Source organism: Peromyscus leucopus, chromosome 7 (genome assembly GCF_004664715.2).
Source record: "Peromyscus leucopus breed LL Stock chromosome 7, UCI_PerLeu_2.1, whole genome shotgun sequence".
NCBI classification, from domain to species: Eukaryota; Metazoa; Chordata; class Mammalia; order Rodentia; family Cricetidae; genus Peromyscus; species Peromyscus leucopus.
The window spans coordinates 67,204,110-67,224,863 of record NC_051069.1 but is presented as its reverse complement, the minus strand read 5'-3'; the positions used below and the strand labels follow the sequence as shown (position 1 = coordinate 67,224,863).

Sequence of the window (20,754 nt, the reverse complement as noted above, 5' to 3'; positions counted from 1 at the left end):
TGTCACCCAGGGACTGGGGACATGGGTCAGTGGTTAGGAGTACTTGCTGTTTTTGCAGTGGACCCAAGTTCAAGTTCCAGTACCCATGTGGCAGCTCACAACTGTCTGTAACTCCAGCTCTGGGGATCTGTCACCCTCTCTGGCCTCTGTAGACACCAGGCATGCACATATGGCGGAGACATGTATGCAGTGAAAATACCATAAAATAAAAATAATTCAATATAAATTAAAATAGTTTTAAAAATAAAATAATTAAAAAAGAAATGCACCTTTGAAAGTAATAGAGGCACCTGCTCCACCAGATGTGCACATCTCAATGTAGAAGCAAAAGAAATATGAGACTGTCAAGTAACCTGATGCTTCCAAAACCAATGCAATATTTTCCTATAAACAGAGTCCAAAGAAACTGAAATGAACAAAATACCCCCAAAAAGAACAATCATAAAAAGATCAGTAAGTTCCCAGAGAAAACAGAGAATAAGCTATAGATGAATGAAGAGTTCAGGAAAGAGGGATTTGGGATAAGCATCATTCATATGCAAGGAAATGAAGAGCTCGGTGAATCAACAACACAGACAAAGCCTCAACAAGGGGTCAACCAAGCAGAAGGAAGAATGTGGGATGTTGAAGAAGACCTGGTCATTGGAACTGCCCTGCCAAACACTGAATTTCATCTCACACCAGTCCAAATGGCAGTCATTGAGAAAACAAGACATGTGGTTGAGGATGTAGACCAAGGGACCCTTACACCCTTCTTCCAGGAGGGTAAACTAGTCTAGGCACGTGGAAGCCAGTGTGGTGATTTCTTTAAAAAAGCTAAAAGCAGACCTTCCTGTGACCTGGATGGCAGCCAGAACTACAGAGATGCTTGCACATCAGTGTCTGCCACAGCACCATTCACAGTAGCTAAGTGATGACCAACCTAGATGGCCAACAACACAGGGATGGATGAAGAAAAGTGCTTTCTACACACAATGGAAATTTTTTTCAGCCATAAATAAGAATGAAGTCATTTGTAAGAAAGTAGATATGACTGGAGAGAGGATCATATTAAATTAATCTAGTGTCAGAAACACAAATATTGTATATTTTTCTCTCATTTGTGGGTTCTGGATTTTATATCGATATTTAAAGCTATACTTAAACTATATGTTCACATATGATATGAATGTAGAAGTCTGTCTATGGGAACAGAAAGAAATGTCAACATAGAAGACCAGGGGTATGAGGACAATATGTTCAGAATATAATATAGACCTATACAGAGCTTAAGAACAAGTTTAAAATCAAAAGAGTGTGATTGCAGTGATACAAATAGAAAGAGAAAAATGGAAAAATAATGATGAAAGAATTGGCGACCTTTGTGGCAGCATTAAACTGAATGAAGCTTCATCATTTATAAAATACCTGAAAACCAGGAGAAAAAAAGCTCAGGAAAATGCATTTGATGTAATAACAGCAAATGATTCACCTAATGTTGGGACAGATATGTACATCCATGGACAGGAAGTTTAAAGGACACTAAAAACCATGAAGAAAATATCACCACAATGTGCATCAAACTGTCAAAAAAATCATTTTAAAGTCTGCAAGAAGAAAAGCACTAAGCAAAGATGTCCTCTCTAAACTGATGGATTTCTCAGTACAGACAGATGCTGTAGGCCAGAAAGGAATGAAAAGACATATTCTAAGTCTGGCAAGAAAATAACTGGCCAAGAAAATTGGACAGAATTAGAAATCTTCATGGCCAGAGCCAGAGTCAGAAAGACAGACAACTATGTGCTGTCTTGTACAGAAAGTCCAAAAGTTTTAAAAAAGACACAGAAAGAGACCAACAAGAGACAGGAAGGCGACGAGAGAGGTCAACAGGGGTGTGCAGATGAGATCAAAGCGCATCACAGCCTGTATAAAAATGTAGTAAGAAACCTGCTATTGCAGAGAATTATGTTGTGCTCCTAACTTTTTACATGCATACAGAGATGAAAGATATGAACATGACTCCAAACAGGATTACCAGTCAAGGTCATCTGAAAAGGTATAGAAACTATAATCAAAGAAATAGCAATGGGTTCCAGGAAATAAGACTTTTTTTTTTAATGTGTATGAGTCTTTGCCTTCATGTATGTGCACTATAGACGCACCTGCTGCCCACAAAGGCCAGAAGAGCATGTTAGATCTCCTGGAACCAGTTGCAGATGGTTCTGATCCATCATGTGGATACTGGCAACGAAACCCTGATCCTCTGTAAGTTCAGCAAGTGCTCTTAGCTACTGAGCCATTTCTTTGGGCCCTAGAAATTCTGAATATTGATCTTTTCAGATTGGGAGGAAATATTGATTCAACAAATGCCTTTGAGACAATTTAATATTCTTATTCAAAATAAAATGAAATGCGATCCTTGCCTCATACCTCATACATGAAATTTATGTAGAAATAGAGCTTGACTTAACTATAATAGCTAAAAACAAAATCTCTCAAAGAAAGTATAGAGACAAATTTTTATGGCCTTGTATTAGATAGGATGCAGTAACTGGGAAAATATTTGTCAATCATACATTTGATTACAAATGTTTATTTAGATGATATAAAGCAAAAAGCCTACAAAAATACCTATATGACTAGAGATTTAGATCCTGAAGATATAATTCTCAAACCTCATTATCTGCAACCAAAGAAATAGGCAAAAGATTTGAGTAGATACTTTACCAAAGTCATATAAGTGGTAAATAAAACATAAAAAGATGCTCAACCCTGTAAGTCACCAGGGAAATGTAATTTAATGCCCCAGTGAGAAGCCAGGCATAATAGCTCATGCTTGTAATTCCAGCAGCTGGGAGGCCTGGGATACACAGTGAGTCCCAGGCCAGCCAAGTCTGCAGAGTAAGACCCTACTTCAAACAACAAAGCCTCAAGGAGTTGCTACTACTTCTTTCTAAGAATGGTTAAGAATGAAAGGAGCTTAGAAAATGAAGTCAAGGAGGGAGACGTTCACGTCTACTTCTGACAGGCCTGAGAAATACTGCAGCCACTCTGCCACACAGCTTAGCAGTATCTACGAATGCTAGACACAGCGTGCATTTAACATATGATGAAATGATTTCATGCCTAGGTACACAGACTAGAGAAATGTACACAAGAGCCTTTAATTGGACATTTATAATAGTCTTATCCATAATTTACAAAACTGGAAACAGCCTGAATGTACACAGGTTAACTTATGGATGAAGTGTGATTCATTCCTATAACAGAGTAAACAAGTTCACTAATATCACACGGGACATGTGTAGATCTTAAAAGCATTCTGCAGAGTAAGAAAGCGGATTTTAAAGGCCTGTGATTCCACTTGCAGGTCATTTCAAAGAATGCAACACTGTAGCAACACTGTGGCGACAGAAAGCACGCAGTGCATGCTGGGGGCTGGGAATCAGGGAAAGAGTTGACTGAGAAGGGACCCAATCACTTTCTAAAAGTTTTTTTTGGGGGTGGTGGGTGGGTGGTGGTGGTTTGAGACAGAGTTTCTCTGTGTAGCCCTGGCTGTCTTGGAAATTGCTCTGTAGACCAGGCTGGCCTTGATCTCAGAGATCCACCTGCCTCTGTCTCCCGAGTGCTGGAATTAAAGGCATGTGCTACCACCACGGCCCTGCAAAAGGATTTTTAATTATGTGTATTTATGTATGTCTGTGTGCATGGGAGCAAGCGAGGGTATCCACAGAGACCAGAAGAGTGTGTAAGATCCCCTGGAGCTGGAGTTGTAGAAGTTGTGAGTCACCTGACGTGGGTGCTGGGAACTGAACTGAGTCCTCTGTAAGAGCAGTATGCACTCTTAAGTGCTGACCCTCCTCTCCACCTCTCCCCCAACCCCATACCAACAGAAGCTTTTCGGATAACGGCTGTATTCTATATCTTGATTTTGGCTGGGTTTCATTACACAAAATGACCAAATATACTATGGGCAAAAATCATCAAACTATATATACAATAGAGATGGTGAAGGGTGGGGCTGGTACCATTATGAAGCTCTCAGATCCTAATCTGTGGTCGGAATGACACAGATACACACCGTGAAAACACGGATGTGGAATCTTGCTGTTTGGAAGTCTAGAGCTAAGTGCGAGAAGCAGCAGAGTTAAGAAGCAGAAGCCTTTGGAAGGCTGGGGATCGGGTGTGGGAGTGGAGCTGGCAGTTAACGACGTGTTCTTGTTTTGATAAATATCAAGATTATAGATTGCTTTAAAGTGAAAATGGCTGAGATGAAAGGGTGCTTCAGTCTAGTGGAGAAAAATATTTGTAATACTAAAGCATCACAGAACAATAGATATTAAAATTCCTCCAGCAGTCATTGGTTCTTTTTTCTCTTTCAATGCAATTAGAACTGTCTAGGCATAGGAAACTCCATCATGCCCATAGCTACATCCCACAGCCTAGGTGATATTCAATAGAATCTCATTGGAAGGCCAGTGTAAGCAGTTGTAGATGTTCAAATAAACTGTGTCTAATCTGAAAAGCACATTGTTTCCCCAAGAGAATGTACATCAGCAACATGGCAGACAGACTGGGTGATCTCATTGTGTTGAGCTATGTACTATGACTTTTGCACTCTTCCTTGTGTGGGTTATACTTCTTTTCACATTTGTTGTGTATGTTTATGCACATAGGTGTGAGTGCAATGAGCGTACACGGAGGTCAGAGGATAACTTGCTAGAGTAATTCTTTCTACCATTTGGGTTCCGAGGACTGAAGTGAAGTCATCAGCCTGGTGGCAAGCATCCTTACCCACTAAGCCATCTCACGGGCTTCCTCAACAACCCTTTAAAATAGACCAAATGTACAATTATTTGGGCTCCCTCAGAAAGACAAAACGAACTGTTGTATGGGAGTACATCCAAAGTTAGCAAAGTTATAAAGCACTAACTTAGAGATCAGTTTTGAGACGTGGAAGGGCCTTGGGGTGGAGTGGGATCCACCTTCACTCACTGGGAACTTCTGAAGGAGGTCTGGTTTCCCGCCTTCATGGGCATATACAAGCATTTGCAGTGGAACTCTGCTAAATCAAGTATTTTGTTTTTCTGCATTCCCACCGAAGAATTTACTAGATTCAAACAATGTGGATGTCTATGAATGGAGACTATTTAATTATAATACTAATGGCTATGTGCCATTGAAAATGAGGCCACTCAGCTTCCATGTGCTTATAAGGGACCACTGTTCAATTGTAACCTAAAATGGCAAAAGCCAGAGTTGATACAATACCAGATATGACATCACACACAGACATACAACAATATAGAAAACAATATATTTTATATATTATGTATAATAATATTTACATATGTATTTAGAAAATGTCGTTAGTCTATGGGGTAGACAAGAAAGCTTTTAGTATTGCAGAGGACCAGAGTAACAAGAGATATCATTTATTTTTGATTCTTGTATCATACACATTAGTTACAAATCAAACGGTAAAGATTATTTTGAAAATACTTGCTTATGGCAAAGTTCATTCCAGATTTTGTACTGTCTTTTCTGGAAAGTACTTCAGCAGAGACTGGGGACTGACCAGTTGACTAAGGAACAGAGACTCCTTTGTTTAGCTATTTGGGTTTGGGGTACCAAGGCTAAAGCCCCATTCAGCACCACGTGCTAAACTATGGAGCTTTGCCTCTTGGCCTCCAGGAAGAATGTTCTAAATTTGTTTGAGATAGGTTCTCACTATGTAGCCTGGGCTGACCTCAAACTCATGATCCTTCTGCCTCAGCCTCCTAAATTTCAGGATTACAGGTGTGCCCTCCATGCCCAAGAAAGCTTTGCTGTTGGAATTTGTTGCTGGGAATTGAACCCAGAGCCTTTAACATGCTAAGCAAGCTCTCCTCTGTGGGGCCACACCCACAGCCCTTCACGAAGACTTTTAAGCAAGAATTTCTCATATATGAACGTGACATTGAGATACCATGAAGGACAAAAATGAGTAGGACAGGACAGAGACTCAGCTCTTGTGGAGGGAGAAGTCACTGAGAAGGAGAAAGGGAAGGAGAGGTGGATTCCGTTCTCTTCCCGTGTTCATTTGTTTTCTGTTCTTTATAAATAGGACGAGGTCACGCCTCTTGCTTTGACAAGTCACAAATCTAGAAAACGTATTTTTTAAAAAAATAATAAAACTAAGCAAAGTATTAAATACTTCTTGGGTAAACTGTTCAACTCTACACCTCAATAGCTCTTCTGTCTTCTTTCTGTTCCTTCGTTTTTAGCTTCCGAAAAGGCATAGATGAAATGTTAAGTTGACATGTGTTATCCATAGCAAAACTGCTCCAGACAGCCCTGCCGAGGTGGATGCTGGATTTCCAAAGCTTCAACAGGGCATCAGAGAGCAGTTTGCCCCACAACGCAAGAGTTTCTTTTTAGTTTTCCTTTTTCCTTTTTCCTTTTTTTCTTTCTTTTTCTGGGGGTGGGTAGGTGGGTTCTGAGACAGGTTCTCTCTACATAGCCTTGGCTGTCCTGGAACTCACTATGTAGATTAGGCTGGCCTTGAACTCACAGAGATCCAACTGCCTCTGCCTCCCGAGTGCTGGGATTAAAGGTGTGTGCCACTGTACCTGGCACAAGTGAGTTTTTATTCCTTCCTACAGGTAAACACAGTAGCACTGGCGAGGTGAAAAAACTAGCTAGATTAAAAAACAAAAGTCTTGTCTCCTGCTTGTCATGATTCCAACACTTCTCCAAGGCTATGTTTTGAAACCCATTTTCTAAGGATAGCCTTCCAACCCCTTAACCAATCACGATTTGGTGGTGGTGTCGGGGGAGGGGATGTTGAGTCATCTTAAAGGACAGAGGTTTAGAAACATTTCATTGTTGAAGTGATCCAAACCCAGGCAGGCCATCTCTTCATCAAAATCCCACTTGCTGCTCCTGCTGGGCAGAGGGTATTGCTGCTGAGGATGGAGCCGTAGGAGAGCAGAAAGGGGTCCTGCTGAGGTGAGTGGTACGTGAGGGAAGGCACGTAGCTGTTGAAATCCATAGGCACTTTCTCTTCATAAGGCTCACCTCCTGGATTGGACCACGGCGGATGACAGCCATTCGGGGCTGCAGGGGCCTCCAGTGGAATCTGTTGGGCCAAGGGCTCCAAAGAGCTCTGCGAGGGAAAGAAGTCGCAGGGCCAGCCGGTCACGGGCAGAGGATAGCTGGGGTAGCAGGGCTCATCGTTAGGATTTCTCCCTAAGGCAGCAGCATTTTTATTCCAGGCTTGTAAGTCGTCATAATCTGTGTAGACCCCAGGGACAGGAGGCTGAAACTGGTCTTCAGCGCTGTAGAGCCTTCCGCTGGAGAATTTGAATTTCTCATAGAGCTGAGTGGAGTCCAAGGTGGAAGTTGGATCTTCCAGCTCAGTGGTTCCCCCCAAATCGTAACTCTTGGGGAAGGATAGGCAATCATTCAGGGAGTTCTGCTGGGGGGCGTTAGCTATTAAAGGTGTGCTGTAACTGCTGGGCAGTTGGACGCCTTCCTGGAATGACCAAGTTAAAGGTAAACTTCCCTGACTCGGTATTTCACCTGGAAGAACCTGGAAAGGGAAATGAACAGTCGCGTTAATAAGTTAAGCAAAGCCACATGGCCACCCCCGGCACCCCCAAGTTATTCTGCAAGTATCCCTCGATAAGATTGCCTTCATTCCTTGCATACTTCGACCATAGGCAGAGCCTCTCCACAGCTGCTGGGAACCTTCGAGGAGACACTAACTCCTATTCCAGTTTACAAGTTTCTAACCTGTGAAAGCCCACATGTACTCCGTGGATGTTTAGTATGCATCATGCTTAGGTATCGGGTGTCTAACTGCCTTTTTGCACAATTTATAGGAGGCTATTAAAAAACCAAACCAACACAAAACACACACACACACACACACACACACACACACACGCGCGCGCACAAAACAAAACAAAAAAACCCCTGCAGGTTCAAAAATTCATACTAGCCCTGGTACAATTCTCAGGGCTATCCCTCACCCCTACTTCTACCTCTTCCTTTTTCTTCTTCCCGACCTAGACTAGTCCAGTTCTTAGTGTGAGAGACCATGGCATTGTTGGATTCATTTGTTTTTCTCCTTTAGAGACTTTTCTCTGAGCTCATGGAAACTACGCGGAATAGGACATAAACTGGTCAGCATCAATTATATACATACATAATATATATATAATATATATATATATATATATAATATATATATACACATACACACACACATACACAGAGTAACCATATTATCCCTGAGGAGAACTATGTTATCCCATAGGAGAAGAAGCTGCTAGCTAGCTCTTTATATAAGCTCTCCCCTCATAAGAAGATAGTCTGAGGGAAGGAGATAAAGATTCTGTTTAAGTAAAGCGGCTGAGATGCCCTGTGGCTGAGATGAACGATGAGGACCAGCCCTGGGGATTTGGGGGCTCCTAGATAAGGTACACTTAGAGCTTTCCAAGCAGGAATTAGCACCACATCAAACAGACAAACCTGTAATGCTATGAGGCCCTCAGAGTGGTGTGCTTCTTGACAGTCTCCACACTTCCCTCTACCATGGAGTGACCATCATTTTCAGGAACTTTTTTTTTTTTAACCCAGTCTCACTATGTAGCCCAGGCTGGACTCAAACTCTGGATCCCGACTGCTGGTATGTGTCAGTGTCTCAAGAACTGGGATCACACTAGAGATCACCCAGCTTAACAGCTATCTGATTGGTTAGATCAACAGTTCTCAACCTGTGGGTCACAACCCCTTGGGGGGGTTGCATATCAGATATTCTGCATCTCAGATATTTGCATTATGATTCATAACAGTAGCAAAAATTAGAGTTATGGAATAGCAAAGAAAATAATTTTATGGTTGAGGGCTCACCACAACATGAAGAACCGTATTAAAGGGTCACAGCATTAGGAAGGTTGAGAACCACTGATTTAGATGAAATTAGTCAGATACATCAGGGTGGTATGGCCATAGACCATCAGACTATTTAGACAAGCTAAGAAAACCATCTGTTCTAGGGATGTCTGGAAACTTGAAAACAAAAACTCCAAAAGCATAAGGCTAGAAGCATTTTGTGAAGATTATTTTGATTAATTCTGAGTTTATTGGAACTAAAATGTAGAGCTGCGAAATGTGAGTTAAATACTGATTCAAGCTCTTTTTAAAAAAATTGGATTAAGGATGATGAATCTATGATCATATTGAATATTTGAAAGCCTGTTTCAAATATGGTTAAAAAAAAATTGAGAGTAAACTCTCAGATTCAATTTGCTCAGTGGATGCCATGCTTGCTTATAGACAGGCCAGAGAGAAGAATGTTTGCTTTCAGTGGTCAGTGAAGGACGGAGGCCATCCACCACGCCCACTGCAGGGGTGAGCAGCTGACCTTTGTTTCTGGGCTCCCCTTCATCCTCAGGGAGCCAGAGGCGGATGCCATGTGCACTTTCTTCATTGCCCTCCTTGCCTCCGCTTCCAGCTTGGTTTCCGGCTTGGGATGGTCATGCTCTCCTTTCGACTAAAAAGAGGCAAAGCAGTAAAAACGAAACAAAAAAAAAAAATGAGTCACTGGATCGCACTTCACAGGGCTTAGCTTTCGTTCTCTGTCCTGTCCTCTCCTGGGACCTGGTGTTAGCAAGGCTGCCTGGCGTAGGCAGCAGCGCTCTTCCCAAGCTCACGGTGCTCACCCCTGCCTCCTGTCCTATGGGTCGCTTCCTTATGTGGAATCTGCCTCCCATCAAGCATGCCAGCCACGCTCGTCTTCTCTCAATCTTTGGCACAGTGCTTACACACCTACCATTGTCATCACTCCAGTTGACAGAATAAGAAACCAATGAGGCCTAGAGAAGGGATGTCGCTTGGATAACCTCTCTCAGTTAGCGGGCCTGGGGTTCCCACAGTCAAGCTGGGAGCCCGGTCTGAAACATTCAGACCTTGAGTGAGCTGGCGGTAAGGGGCTGGCGGCTGGAGTTCAGCCGCTGTGGGAACAGCTACGTCACAGCTGGCCAAATGCTCCAGAGCGAGGCCATGTCTTTGGGAGAGCTGGGCTGTCAATCCTCCACAGACAGTCTGACACCAGAGCCCACTCTTGGCCTTTTCTATCCTGGCCCAACTGGTGTTTCTTGCAGAAAGCTGGGGTTTCCTGGAGGAAGCAAGGGGTTCCTGTGTGCAGAGCTAGTGCCGAGTCAGTACCGGTACCCACGCTGGGGTCTGTGGAGAGCAAGAGCTGAATGGGACCTGTTCTAGCCTAGGAGTGCTCGGCTAGCATCATCTCTCCTCGGGAGTGGAGGGGCTCGGCCTTTGGGGGTTTCCAGTGCTCCACCCCTGGAGAAGTAGGATATGGACTCTCCAGAGGGTGGGCACAGTCTCATAAGCCCCTATACCCACAACCACTGATAAAATAGAGACCTGCCACATGAAAGAGAAGCCGGGTTAATAACTCGAACCCTACCTGGAAAAATATGAAGCGGCCGTCGTGCCTCCAGAAGTTGGTGACCGGAAAGCCCCCGTGGCCTCGGCAGGGAATAAGCTTCAGAGGGCCATTGCAGTTGGGACAGCTTTTCCCTACAGAAGAAGCAGTCAGAGTAGCTGGCTAGACCACACAGGCTGCTGACTCCTGAGCCTGGGCTGCCCTGCTGGCTTTCGGCTTTGGGTCCAGGATAGTGGAGGGGAACCCCTGCCCAGTCTCAGGCGCTTGCCGCCCCTGGATCTCACCCATGACCAGCACTCTGTCTACCAATGGCCAACTGGGCTCACACGTGGATACAGTCAACAGCTGCCTGGCAAGTGGGACTATTTTACAGGCCAAAGCACCCTGCGCAACAGAAGTTGTCCCTACATATTCAAGACTATCAATTATTATTCACTGGGATCTCGCCGGGACTCAGGTGCCAGGCAGCAAGTCTGTGAACTAATTTCTCCTGAACTTTCCATGAGTCAATCTCTCTCCAAAGCAACGGGAGCATTCATGGGGGGCACACGGGAGGCCTTGTAGGGAGAGGTGAGGGGAAGGAGAAGGGTGGCTCTCTCTTAGAGAGTTCTCCTTCAGAATGACTTAGCTGTCACATAACTCCAGTGGGAGGGTTGCCTGGGCCCCTGGGACATGTCCACCCTGGCTGGGACATCCAAGTCGGCTCCCGGCCTCCTTGCTGCCATTCCCAAGCCCCACTCACTCTGCTGCTTCTGCCGGGCTTTGTCACAGATGGCAGGCCTCAGGTAGATCTTGCGGCCCTCCTCGGTGGAGCAGTCCCGGCTACACACCACCACCCCCAGGCACGACTTCTTGAGGATGCGGGAATTGTGGTTGTTGGTGTTGCGCATGGCCCAGCTGCTCAAGTGGCGCTGTGCGTTCCTGTCCTCCGAGCTGTAGATGTGTTTCACGTACGAGTCCGGCCACTCCCGGAACCAGTCCGTCTTTTTCACGTTCTGACAGAAACACAAAGATTCTGTTACGGTTTCATCCGGAAAACCCGCCCGGTCCGCCTCTGTAGAGGGAATAGATGTAAAAGCTATCCGGGCCATTGGGGCAGAGCAAGACGCCCTTGGTAGAGCCTGACCCGAATTTAATTCCGGTGGTGGGATCTGTGAGCACAAACAGCGGTTCTCAACCTTCTACTGCTGCGGCCATCTAATACAGTTCCTCATGTTGTGGTGACCCCCCCACTATAAAAATTATTTGTGTTGATACTTCATAACTACACTCTTGTTACTGTTGTGAATCATAATGTAAATACCTGCATTTTCTGATGGTCTTAGGTGACCCCTGTGAAAGGGTCATTTGATCCCTAGAGGGGTCACGACCCGCAGGTTGAGAACCCCTGGCAACACACTGGTGGTAGGGTGTCTGCTGTGTCTGTCAAGCATTTAGTCTCTTGAAACAAGATGAGATAGAATTCAGCTCTTCTGAATTCTGCTGTTTCTCCAGCCATTGGTGATAACAGTAAGGGCCATTTCTCCGCAAGAATTTTTGAGGGTGAAGTCATCTCACCGTGCTCTTTCATAACAACTATGGAAAGCACAGTGAGATAATGTCTCATACCACACTGGTTACCATCCCGGGAATTACAAAGTCACCAGAGGTAAGCAATGCAGAGCTCTGGTTCAAGGAGGTCTGGAAACTCACTTTTCCCTCCACGGACTGTTGCCTTGTTTTTTCCTACCCCTCAGACATGCAGAGGACTCAGGATGAGCCTGCCTGCTTACCTGGTGCTGCCCTGCTCCCTGCATGTGGACATCTGGGTGGACTATGTTGTGCAAGGTCAGAGCTGTGACTCAGTGGGTCTCGAGTTTCAATTGAACAAGAGAAAGAGCTCTAGAGGCTTGCTAACGTGTGGTGGCTATGCATGGACTGTCGAAGCAGTCATGGTAGCAAATTTCATTTAAAAATTTGAAGCACAATAAAATCACACTAAAAACAGGGGGGAGGGGTCCTTAGAGCATAAGTCACTTTGTTTTCTGTTCTGTTCCTGCATGTGTAAAATAGGGATGACGAGACTCTCCCATTTCAGGAGTTCTGGGGATTAAATATTGTACATGTAAGACTTGTCACAGCATCTAGCAAGCTCTGGGCTATATAAATAAATGTAGTGACTGGGTGTGACTCATTTCCCCAGCCCTACAGTGTGATGCTGCATGTGGCAGATCCTGCCCAGCTCTTAGAAGGAGAATCATCCTGGTTTGACCGTGCCCATCAACATGACTCTCAGAGACCTGACATAAAAATCAGAACAGTTTTCATTTAGAAGACTCTCAGAGATTGTGGTAGAAGATTCTGAAAAAGCCAGAAAAAGAAATCAAGATACAATCAATCCTTTGCTTTCCCAACAAGAATATACAACACAGAATATTCATTAGCAAAACAAGGAATGTCTGAAGAGAGACTGAGATGAATAGCAATTGCATGATGGATGAGCATCCACATCCACCCCTGCCCCCGCTTAGACTTCCACCCCAGAGGAAGGGGATAAATCAAGCCTGTGTTGCTGGAGGCGCCCCCTGAGGCCCAGCAGGCAGCTGCAGAACCTCCCTATTGGGAAGCACAGCCAGGGAAGCTGCACTGACTATCTACTGGGGAACTGTGACCTTGTGGTGGTATTGTGTTCCCCAAAATATTGTGTACCCTAATAAACTTATCTGGGGTCAGAGAACAGAAAAGCCACTAGATATTTAGGATAGGCAGTGGTAGCACACACCTTTAATCCTAGCATTCCGGAGGCAGAAATCCATGTGTTCAAGGATACATCCAAGCATGGTGACTCACGCCTTTAATCCCAGAAAGTGAGCCTTTAATTCCAGGGAGTGATGGTAGAAAGGAAAGATATATAAGGCATGAGGACCAGAAACTAGAAGCATTTGGCCTGGTTAAGCTTTTAGCTGGTTAAGCTTCAGGCTTTCCAGCAGCATAGTTCAGCTGAGAGCCATTGGGATGAGGACACAGAAGCTTCCAGTCTGAGGAAACAAGACCAGCTGAGAAGTTGTACCAGGTGAGGTTAGCTGTGGCTTGTTCTGTCTCTCTGATCTTCCAGTGTTCACCCCAATACTTGGCCCCGGGTTTGTTTTATTAATAAAGATTCTTTAAGATTCATGCTACAGTGACCTTGATGTGGTTCGGTGTCCCCATGAGAAGCCCCCTGGAACCTCCACACCCGCTGTCTTCCCTCCCTGCTGACTGAAATTCTAATCTCTGCTTTCCAGCTTTCCATCTCACAAAAGCATAGCAGAATATTTTTCTTTACTTTTTTTTATAAAAAATAAGATTTTTATTTTATGATTATGTGTTTGTGTGGGGAGTGGTGTGTGCACCTGAGTGCAGGTACCCATTTTGAGAGCTGAGACCTGAACTCCAGTCCTCTGCAAAGAGCAGTAAGCACTCTTAACCTATAATTAAAATGCAGATTAAAACACTAAAATATAGATTTACCTTTAATCCTTTTAACTATAAAGGACTGGTGGACTTGATTTGTATTGTTCTTATATGACACACAGGTGTCAAGACAAAGAGGACAAAGGGGTCTGACACTTAGAGGACAGCAGGGGTTTCTATAGGAGCGCCCCACCCACTCCCGCCAAGGTCAGAACTACAAATCCCATGAGCCAGGAGAAGTGAAATGTGTCCATGAGAACCCCTCTGATGTTCTGACCAAAGCAAAGACTTCATGTGTGTGGAGGAAGAAGTGATCCTCAACATCTTTGAAGCTCTTTCTTCTCCAATGGCACCCCTGCTGCCCTAGTTTTCTAGTTCCGTTAATAAGGCAGTAGTGTATGAAGTGAGGAACCTACTAGAAGGAAATGTGAATGCATGAAGCTCTTCTCTTGGCTGTTGTTTATTCATTCTGTCATTTGCCGGGACTTTCAGTGGAATCTTTGGCAGCTTTTTTTTGTATTACAATTGGAAGGATGGTGGATCCAGATGCTCCAAATAGCCAAGAACCAAAGGAAGCCCCATGCGGCTTGCCGTCAGGAACGTGAAGTTTTAAAATCGAGAACACCGCTTTTTAACCTTGTTAGCAATTCCCAGAAAAATGGTCCCTTCTTTTCAGAACCTTTGTTAATTTAATTCCTAACTTTTCATAAAACACTTTCTTCTTTTTAGATACTTTGTTTACTTTAATTTCTAACTTTTCATGAGTAACTCTTTGTTTTTGCTCTCGGTTAAGAAGTTTATAATTGAAAGGGAACATCCTTAAGTTTCCCAACATGTCACATCGAACAAATTTATATTTTATCACCTCCTGGGTAGCATCATTAGGAATTTAATTGATATTTCTATGGCTTCTCTGCATACTTTTTTACAAAGAAATTTAATCCTATAATGTACGCAGTACATTTTAGCTGGATGAGAACATAAGGACACTCCTTATATGACCTTCATTTTAATTTAATTTAGTAATTTGGAGTTTTAATAGGCTATCAAAAATTATATATTACTATTATATGGAGCTAATAAAATCAAATTCCTAAATTAGGTATCAAAATATTCACATTATGAGGAGGGGAGGTGGGTTTTGTCTGTAATTCTAGCAGCTGGAAGGCTGAGGCATGCGGATTGTTTCCAGGCCAAGGCAAGCCTGGGCTACAGTGAGAGACTATCTCAAAAAATAAGAAGAAAAAAAGAAAAAAGAAAAAAAAACCAAAATTTTACATCACGTTAATACATTAAAATTCATTTTCATTCTTAGTACAGTCTACTGGTGTATAAAGCAATTGTCTTCCAGCATGAATAGCTTACTACTTATTAATCCTTTACATCACTCTCTCCAAATAGAACAAGGGCATCATCTAGCCCAAGTTAGTTGTAGAATCACTACGTAGCCAAGGCTGTCCTTATGCCAGGATCACAGGAATACAATACCATACTCGCACCCAGCTTTTCCAACAGACACTTTAAGAGAACCAGGGAAAGGGAAAACTATGTTACTTACTGAAAACAAAACAAAAATATGTCAGGTGTGGTGGCACACACCTTTAATCCTAGCACTCAGGGGGCAGAGGTAAACAGATCTCTAGGAGTTCAAGGCCATCCTGGTCTACATAGCAAATTCCAGGCCAGCCAAGGTTATTTAATAAAAACACGATAACAACAACAGCACCAAAAGGAAAGAAAATATACTGTCATTCTGACCCTACAGATAATTGTTTGAGTGAATCTGCCTCTTCTGGGCCAGCTGTAGATGGATGGAGTTCTAAACGTCATCAGGAGTCAACAAATGTCTTTGCATCAGGAATTGCTAGTAATCCTGCCATTTCCCATCTGAGGAAGGGAGTTCCACATTGCTAGGTCACGTTCCTCCCTCTCTCATACACTCTTCCACGTCCCTCTCCTCTCTTCTCTCTTCTCCCTTCACTTTCCCACTCCTACTACCCAAGCCAAAGGTGTGTGATGGGTGAGAGTCTATCGCCACAGATGCAGGAATGTTCCCTACACCATCACACCGGAAGCTCTGGGTGGCAGAGCCCCAGACCTAATAACAAGGGCTTCGACAATCTCGGGTGTCCAAACACGTGGAGCTGTCCCAGGAGAGTTTGAGAGCCTGGAGGTCAAGCAGGAGGTGGGCAGAGAGGGTGAAATTACGGATGTCTGCGTAAGAAACAACATGACCTAGCTATGCAGGACAATAGTAAATTGATGAAGAATCCAGAATCAGGTTTGCCTGTTACCTCTCCAGCACTCAGCACATCTGATTATTTGTGATTACGCGTGGGCACCTGAATCTATAGAGAGTCAGACAGCCATGATTTGGGGCTCATCCTCTGTGGAGGAGAAGAACATTTTGCTGGCTAAAATCTTGATCCAGCCATAAACTAATTAGAGCTATAGCCCCTTCACACTCGACTCCACTGTTTTAAAGAATGTTTTCTCTGCGGAGAAACTGAAGTGGACTCAAGCCTGGGAACTGGGTGGACAGTACAGCTCCGTGAAGAAGCCCAGTGAGAGCATACTTAACCAGCATGCATGGAGCCCTGCCTGCCTTTGCCCACAGTACTACCAATCAAAGTGAAATTAGCTAGGCATGGTGATACCTGCAATCTCTCTCTCTCTCTCTCGCTCTCTTTTTTTTTTTTTTTTTTTTTTTTTTTTGTCAGAGCTGAGGACCGAACCCAGGGCCTTGCACTTGTTAGGCAAGCACTCTACCACTGAGCTAAATCCCCAACCCCCGATACCTGTAATCTCAGCTAGGGTAAAAGCAAGAGGATCTTGAATTCGTGGTCACCCTGAGCTACATAATGAATTCAAGTCCAGCCTGGGCTACATAGTGAGCTCTAGCCTCAAAACAAACAATCCAAACAACAACAACAAAACCACCACCAATAAAACAACCAGATTGGAATTGTGTGAATAAATGTCTTAGTGTTGTTTTGGTCATGGGTTTGACCTGACAACTGCCCAGTGTTTAGGAACAAGATGACTGAGGTGTCCATGTGTTACTGAAACAACCCTTCTTCGGCTTAGGAAAGCCAGCTGCTGTGAGAACAGAGGGTACTTCCGTTCCCTGTGAAATGACTACTATTTAGTTGAAAAGGGCAGTGAGCGTCTCCTCACTTTTCAGCCAAAAGGGAAAAAAAAAAGTTACATTTTTATCTCTCAACTGTCATAGCCTGTGTGAAGAGTGTGAGACTCTCTGGGACCATGTAATCCACATTTTGAGTGAACATAAGACAAGACCAACACCAGACATTTGCTGCGTGGACCAAGAAAACTCTACAGAGAGATTGATTTTGCAGGTGCAAATGTAATTTAAGGGGAATAGAACAGGAAAGTGTAACTGGCGTAGTACACTGTCCTGGAAACAGACATCCATCCATGATGGTGTAGTCAAGCGCGTGTGCTTCCGGGCTGATGTAGTGGATGTAGGAGAAATGGAAAGCTGGGCGTGTGGGCTCACAGCAGGAACCCCACCACTCAAAAGGTAGAAATGACCAGTTTGAGGCTAGCCTGGTCTATGACGTGAACTCCAGATCAGCTAAGTAAAAGCTATACAGTTCCAGCTAGCTGGGAGACTGAGTCAGGACTATTTCTATGAGTTCAAGGCCAACCTAAGCTACATAGTGAATTCTAGCCCATTCCAGAGTGAAACCCTGTCTCAAAAACTTAAATAAATAGGGCTGGAGAGACTGTTCAATGGTTAAGAACTCTTGTGGCTCTTCCAGAGGAACTGGGTTCAATTCCCAGTACCTACTTGGCAGCTCATTACTGACTGTAACTCCAGTTCCAGAGAATCCACTGCCCTCTTTTGGCCTCCGAGGGCACCAGGCATGCATGTAGTACACAGACATACTCACTGACAAAATACTCATACACATTAGAAAGAAAGAAAGAAAGAAAGAAAGAAAGAAAGAAAGAGAGAGAGAGAGAGAGAGAGAGAGAGAAAGAAAGAAAGAAAGAAAGAAAGAAAGAAAGAAACAAACAAACAAACAAACAAACAAACAAACAAACAAACAATCCTAAATAAATATGAACAAACAAACAAATGAAATCACCCACCAGGCCCAGACGGACAATTCTGGAATCCTTGGCTATCAGAATCAATGGGTACAGAAGAGCCCCCTGCATGCTGAAGCAGCATTTTCAGAGGAGGAAAAGGAATTTGAGGAGAGGCAGATAATTCTCAGGGGCCCTACAAGTAGAGAGAGGAACAGCTGGAACTCAAGTCCAGGGCCAGTGCCTTCAGGTCCTCAGTTTCCCATGGGGTACCCTCTGCCTTCAGATTACTCCGAAAAAACACAAGCCCTGCTGTTGAAAATGCCCCAAGATCTTTCATTTTTCACCTTATCTGGTTGTAGATACAATTCCAGAATTCAAATAAACCCAGATCTAGATAGAATCGTGTCTGCTCAGATCATACTAAAGGATGTTTGCACTTTTAATTATTGCCCTGAGTTTTATAAGCCAAATAGCTTTTCCATAAGCAACCTTTCCCCCTGCTCACTAACTGCAAAGGATCTGTTTCCAGAGAAAGAGTGTACATGTTCCCCGTGGACTTCCCTGTGTGGTGGCCTAAGGAGTCAAGAGTGCTTTGGAGTTTGGGAATTCATGCTGGAATAAGAGCTTTTGGGCCCTGAGTTTCCCTCAGGGAAGTAGTTCTTCCTCTTTTTTATGGAGCTGATGAACAATATTGGTCCTCTGTCCAGGAAAATTGGGCGTTTTTTTTTTTTTTTTCCTTTTATTTTTTAAGGCAAGCCTCAGACTTGTGGTGGGTCCCCTGTCTCTGACTCCCATGTGGTGGGGTTACAGGCATGCAATACCACACCTGGAGAAATGCATGACACTACACAGGGTTGCCCCACCTGCCAGTTCCAAGTTCTTCCCCATCTGCCGCCCTCAGCTCTAGATATTATCCTCAGCTCACATTCTGGGGGTGCAAGCACGAAATTAAAAACAGGGAGAAATATGGGTCATTAAACCAACAGCAATTAAAATTTACTCTGAAGTTCCCCTAAAACAGCTACAGCAGTTGCAGTACAAATCAGGAGCAACTCCCAACGCAAGTCCTGAGAACGGAAGTCCTGAGAACGGATGTTTGCCTGCCTTAGTGCTGGAGGATTGGCCCCCTTGAACGAATGGGTGTATTTTCTGTCTTTCAGCTTTCTCAACCGTCCACCAAAGGAGACCTCAAGGGGAAATTAAGAGAAAACAGAGAATCAAAAAGAAGTATCCATTAGAGTGAGAACCCAGAAAGGTCAAGAGCCGAGACTGGATTCCCCAGCTCCTCTGCCCTGCCTGTTCCCAGGATCAGACAGACATTGGGTCCCAATGTACTCCAGGATTACTGTTCATAGTCATTTTTTCCAAACAACGTCCAGTAAAAGCATCTTTAAACGCTGGGAAGAGAGGACAAGATAGTCAGGAATGATAACCACGGAAACTTGGTCTTAATTAATGCTTTTCATCAAACTAGAGTTCAAAGGTCAGTTGCTAGCTGGGCCTGTGATCCCAGCACTTGGGAGGCAGAGGCAAGAGGATTGTGAGCTCAAGGCAAGTTTGAGATTCTTTGGGGGGATTTAAGGCTAGCTTAGGCTGCTGAGTAAGACCCAGTCTCTCTCTCTCTCTCTCCTCTCTCTCTCTCTCTCTCTCTCTCTCTCTCTCTCTCACACACACACACACACACACACACACACACACACACACACACAGAGCATTTGCCAGAGAGGAGGTCAAATAGAGGAGGTCAAAGACAATATGAAAAGCAAAGCACTCCTGGCAGAGTAGAAGTCACCCAGCAAGGCACTGGTATTTCTGTCAGTCCCTCAAGAGTAGCTGTATTGCCCAAGGTACCACTGCTCAGATACTCCAGCTTCAGGGTTCACCGTTAAAAGCAGGTGAGATGGAGTCTTGTGCATGACGAGGAGTCAGTCCACTGGCAAGTACTGTGAACTGAGTGCAACCTGAGCGAGCCAGCTTTGACCGGGAGGAAGCGGCGCTTTCTTTATCACTGTCTATTCCTGGGGTGTCTGGAAAATAAAGAGTGCCCAGATCCTAGGCCTTACATCTCCCTTGAAACACCTCAGTGGGCTGTACCGCTGGAGCTCTGAAGTAGTTTAGGACCTCACAGGCTCCCTGCTCGAACCTGGCGGGTTAATTGTCAGGCTACAGAGCCACACGCTGGGGCAATCCTGCAAAGCGCATACCTGTGGCAGTTTCATGTCATTAATGTCCCAGCTCAGTATCTCTTTGTCTTCAGGATCAAAGTCGTCCAGTTCCATGATAAGATCGGGTCACCACAGGCTTCCCTCTGCTCCGCTTCTCAGAGACGTGCTAGAGAGCTCTCACTCTCAAAACTGTCTGTCTGTCCACGCGAGCAGCTTAGGGACTTGTTTTCCAAAGCTAAAAAAAATAAATGATAGCAACATTGATGATTTAGAGATTAAATGCCACGAGTTCAGGGCCAGCCTGAGTTACGGTGTGAGACGAGACTGTGTCAAAAGAGGGTGGTGGTGGCTTCACAGGTAAAGGTGCTGCCGCCAAGCATGAAGATCTGAGTTCAGTCCCTGACCTCTGCACAGGTGCGCACACACACTCATAAATGTTAAAAATAAAATAAAAAGCAAAGTAAAGCAATGCAAAAAACAAAGAACAAACCAAAAAAAAAAAAAACCAAAAAACCAAAACAAACAACAAAAACAACAACAAAAAAACCTCATTTATCACCTGTCCGCCAGAAATAGCAATTTCACTGGCATTTTTGCAAGTACCACCTGCCAATGAGAAACAAAGCTGCCGCAGCCACTGGACTTGCCACAGCAGCTTGTCTGGGG

At 44.2% G+C, this 20,754-nt stretch overlaps 1 protein-coding gene across 1 annotated transcript; it reads right to left on the bottom strand.

Annotated features, from left to right (window-relative positions):
* Positions 1-6,539: 6,539 nt before the first annotated feature.
* Positions 6,540-20,311, bottom strand: Gcm1 (glial cells missing transcription factor 1). The gene is given in 6 exon segments (XM_028862611.2): positions 6,540-6,937; positions 6,940-7,552; positions 9,392-9,520; positions 10,454-10,566; positions 11,175-11,427; positions 20,128-20,311. Coding segments are annotated over 6 exon segments (1,311 nt in total). The 5' UTR covers positions 20,203-20,311; the 3' UTR covers positions 6,540-6,809.
* Between the last annotated feature and the right edge of the window lie 443 nt (positions 20,312-20,754).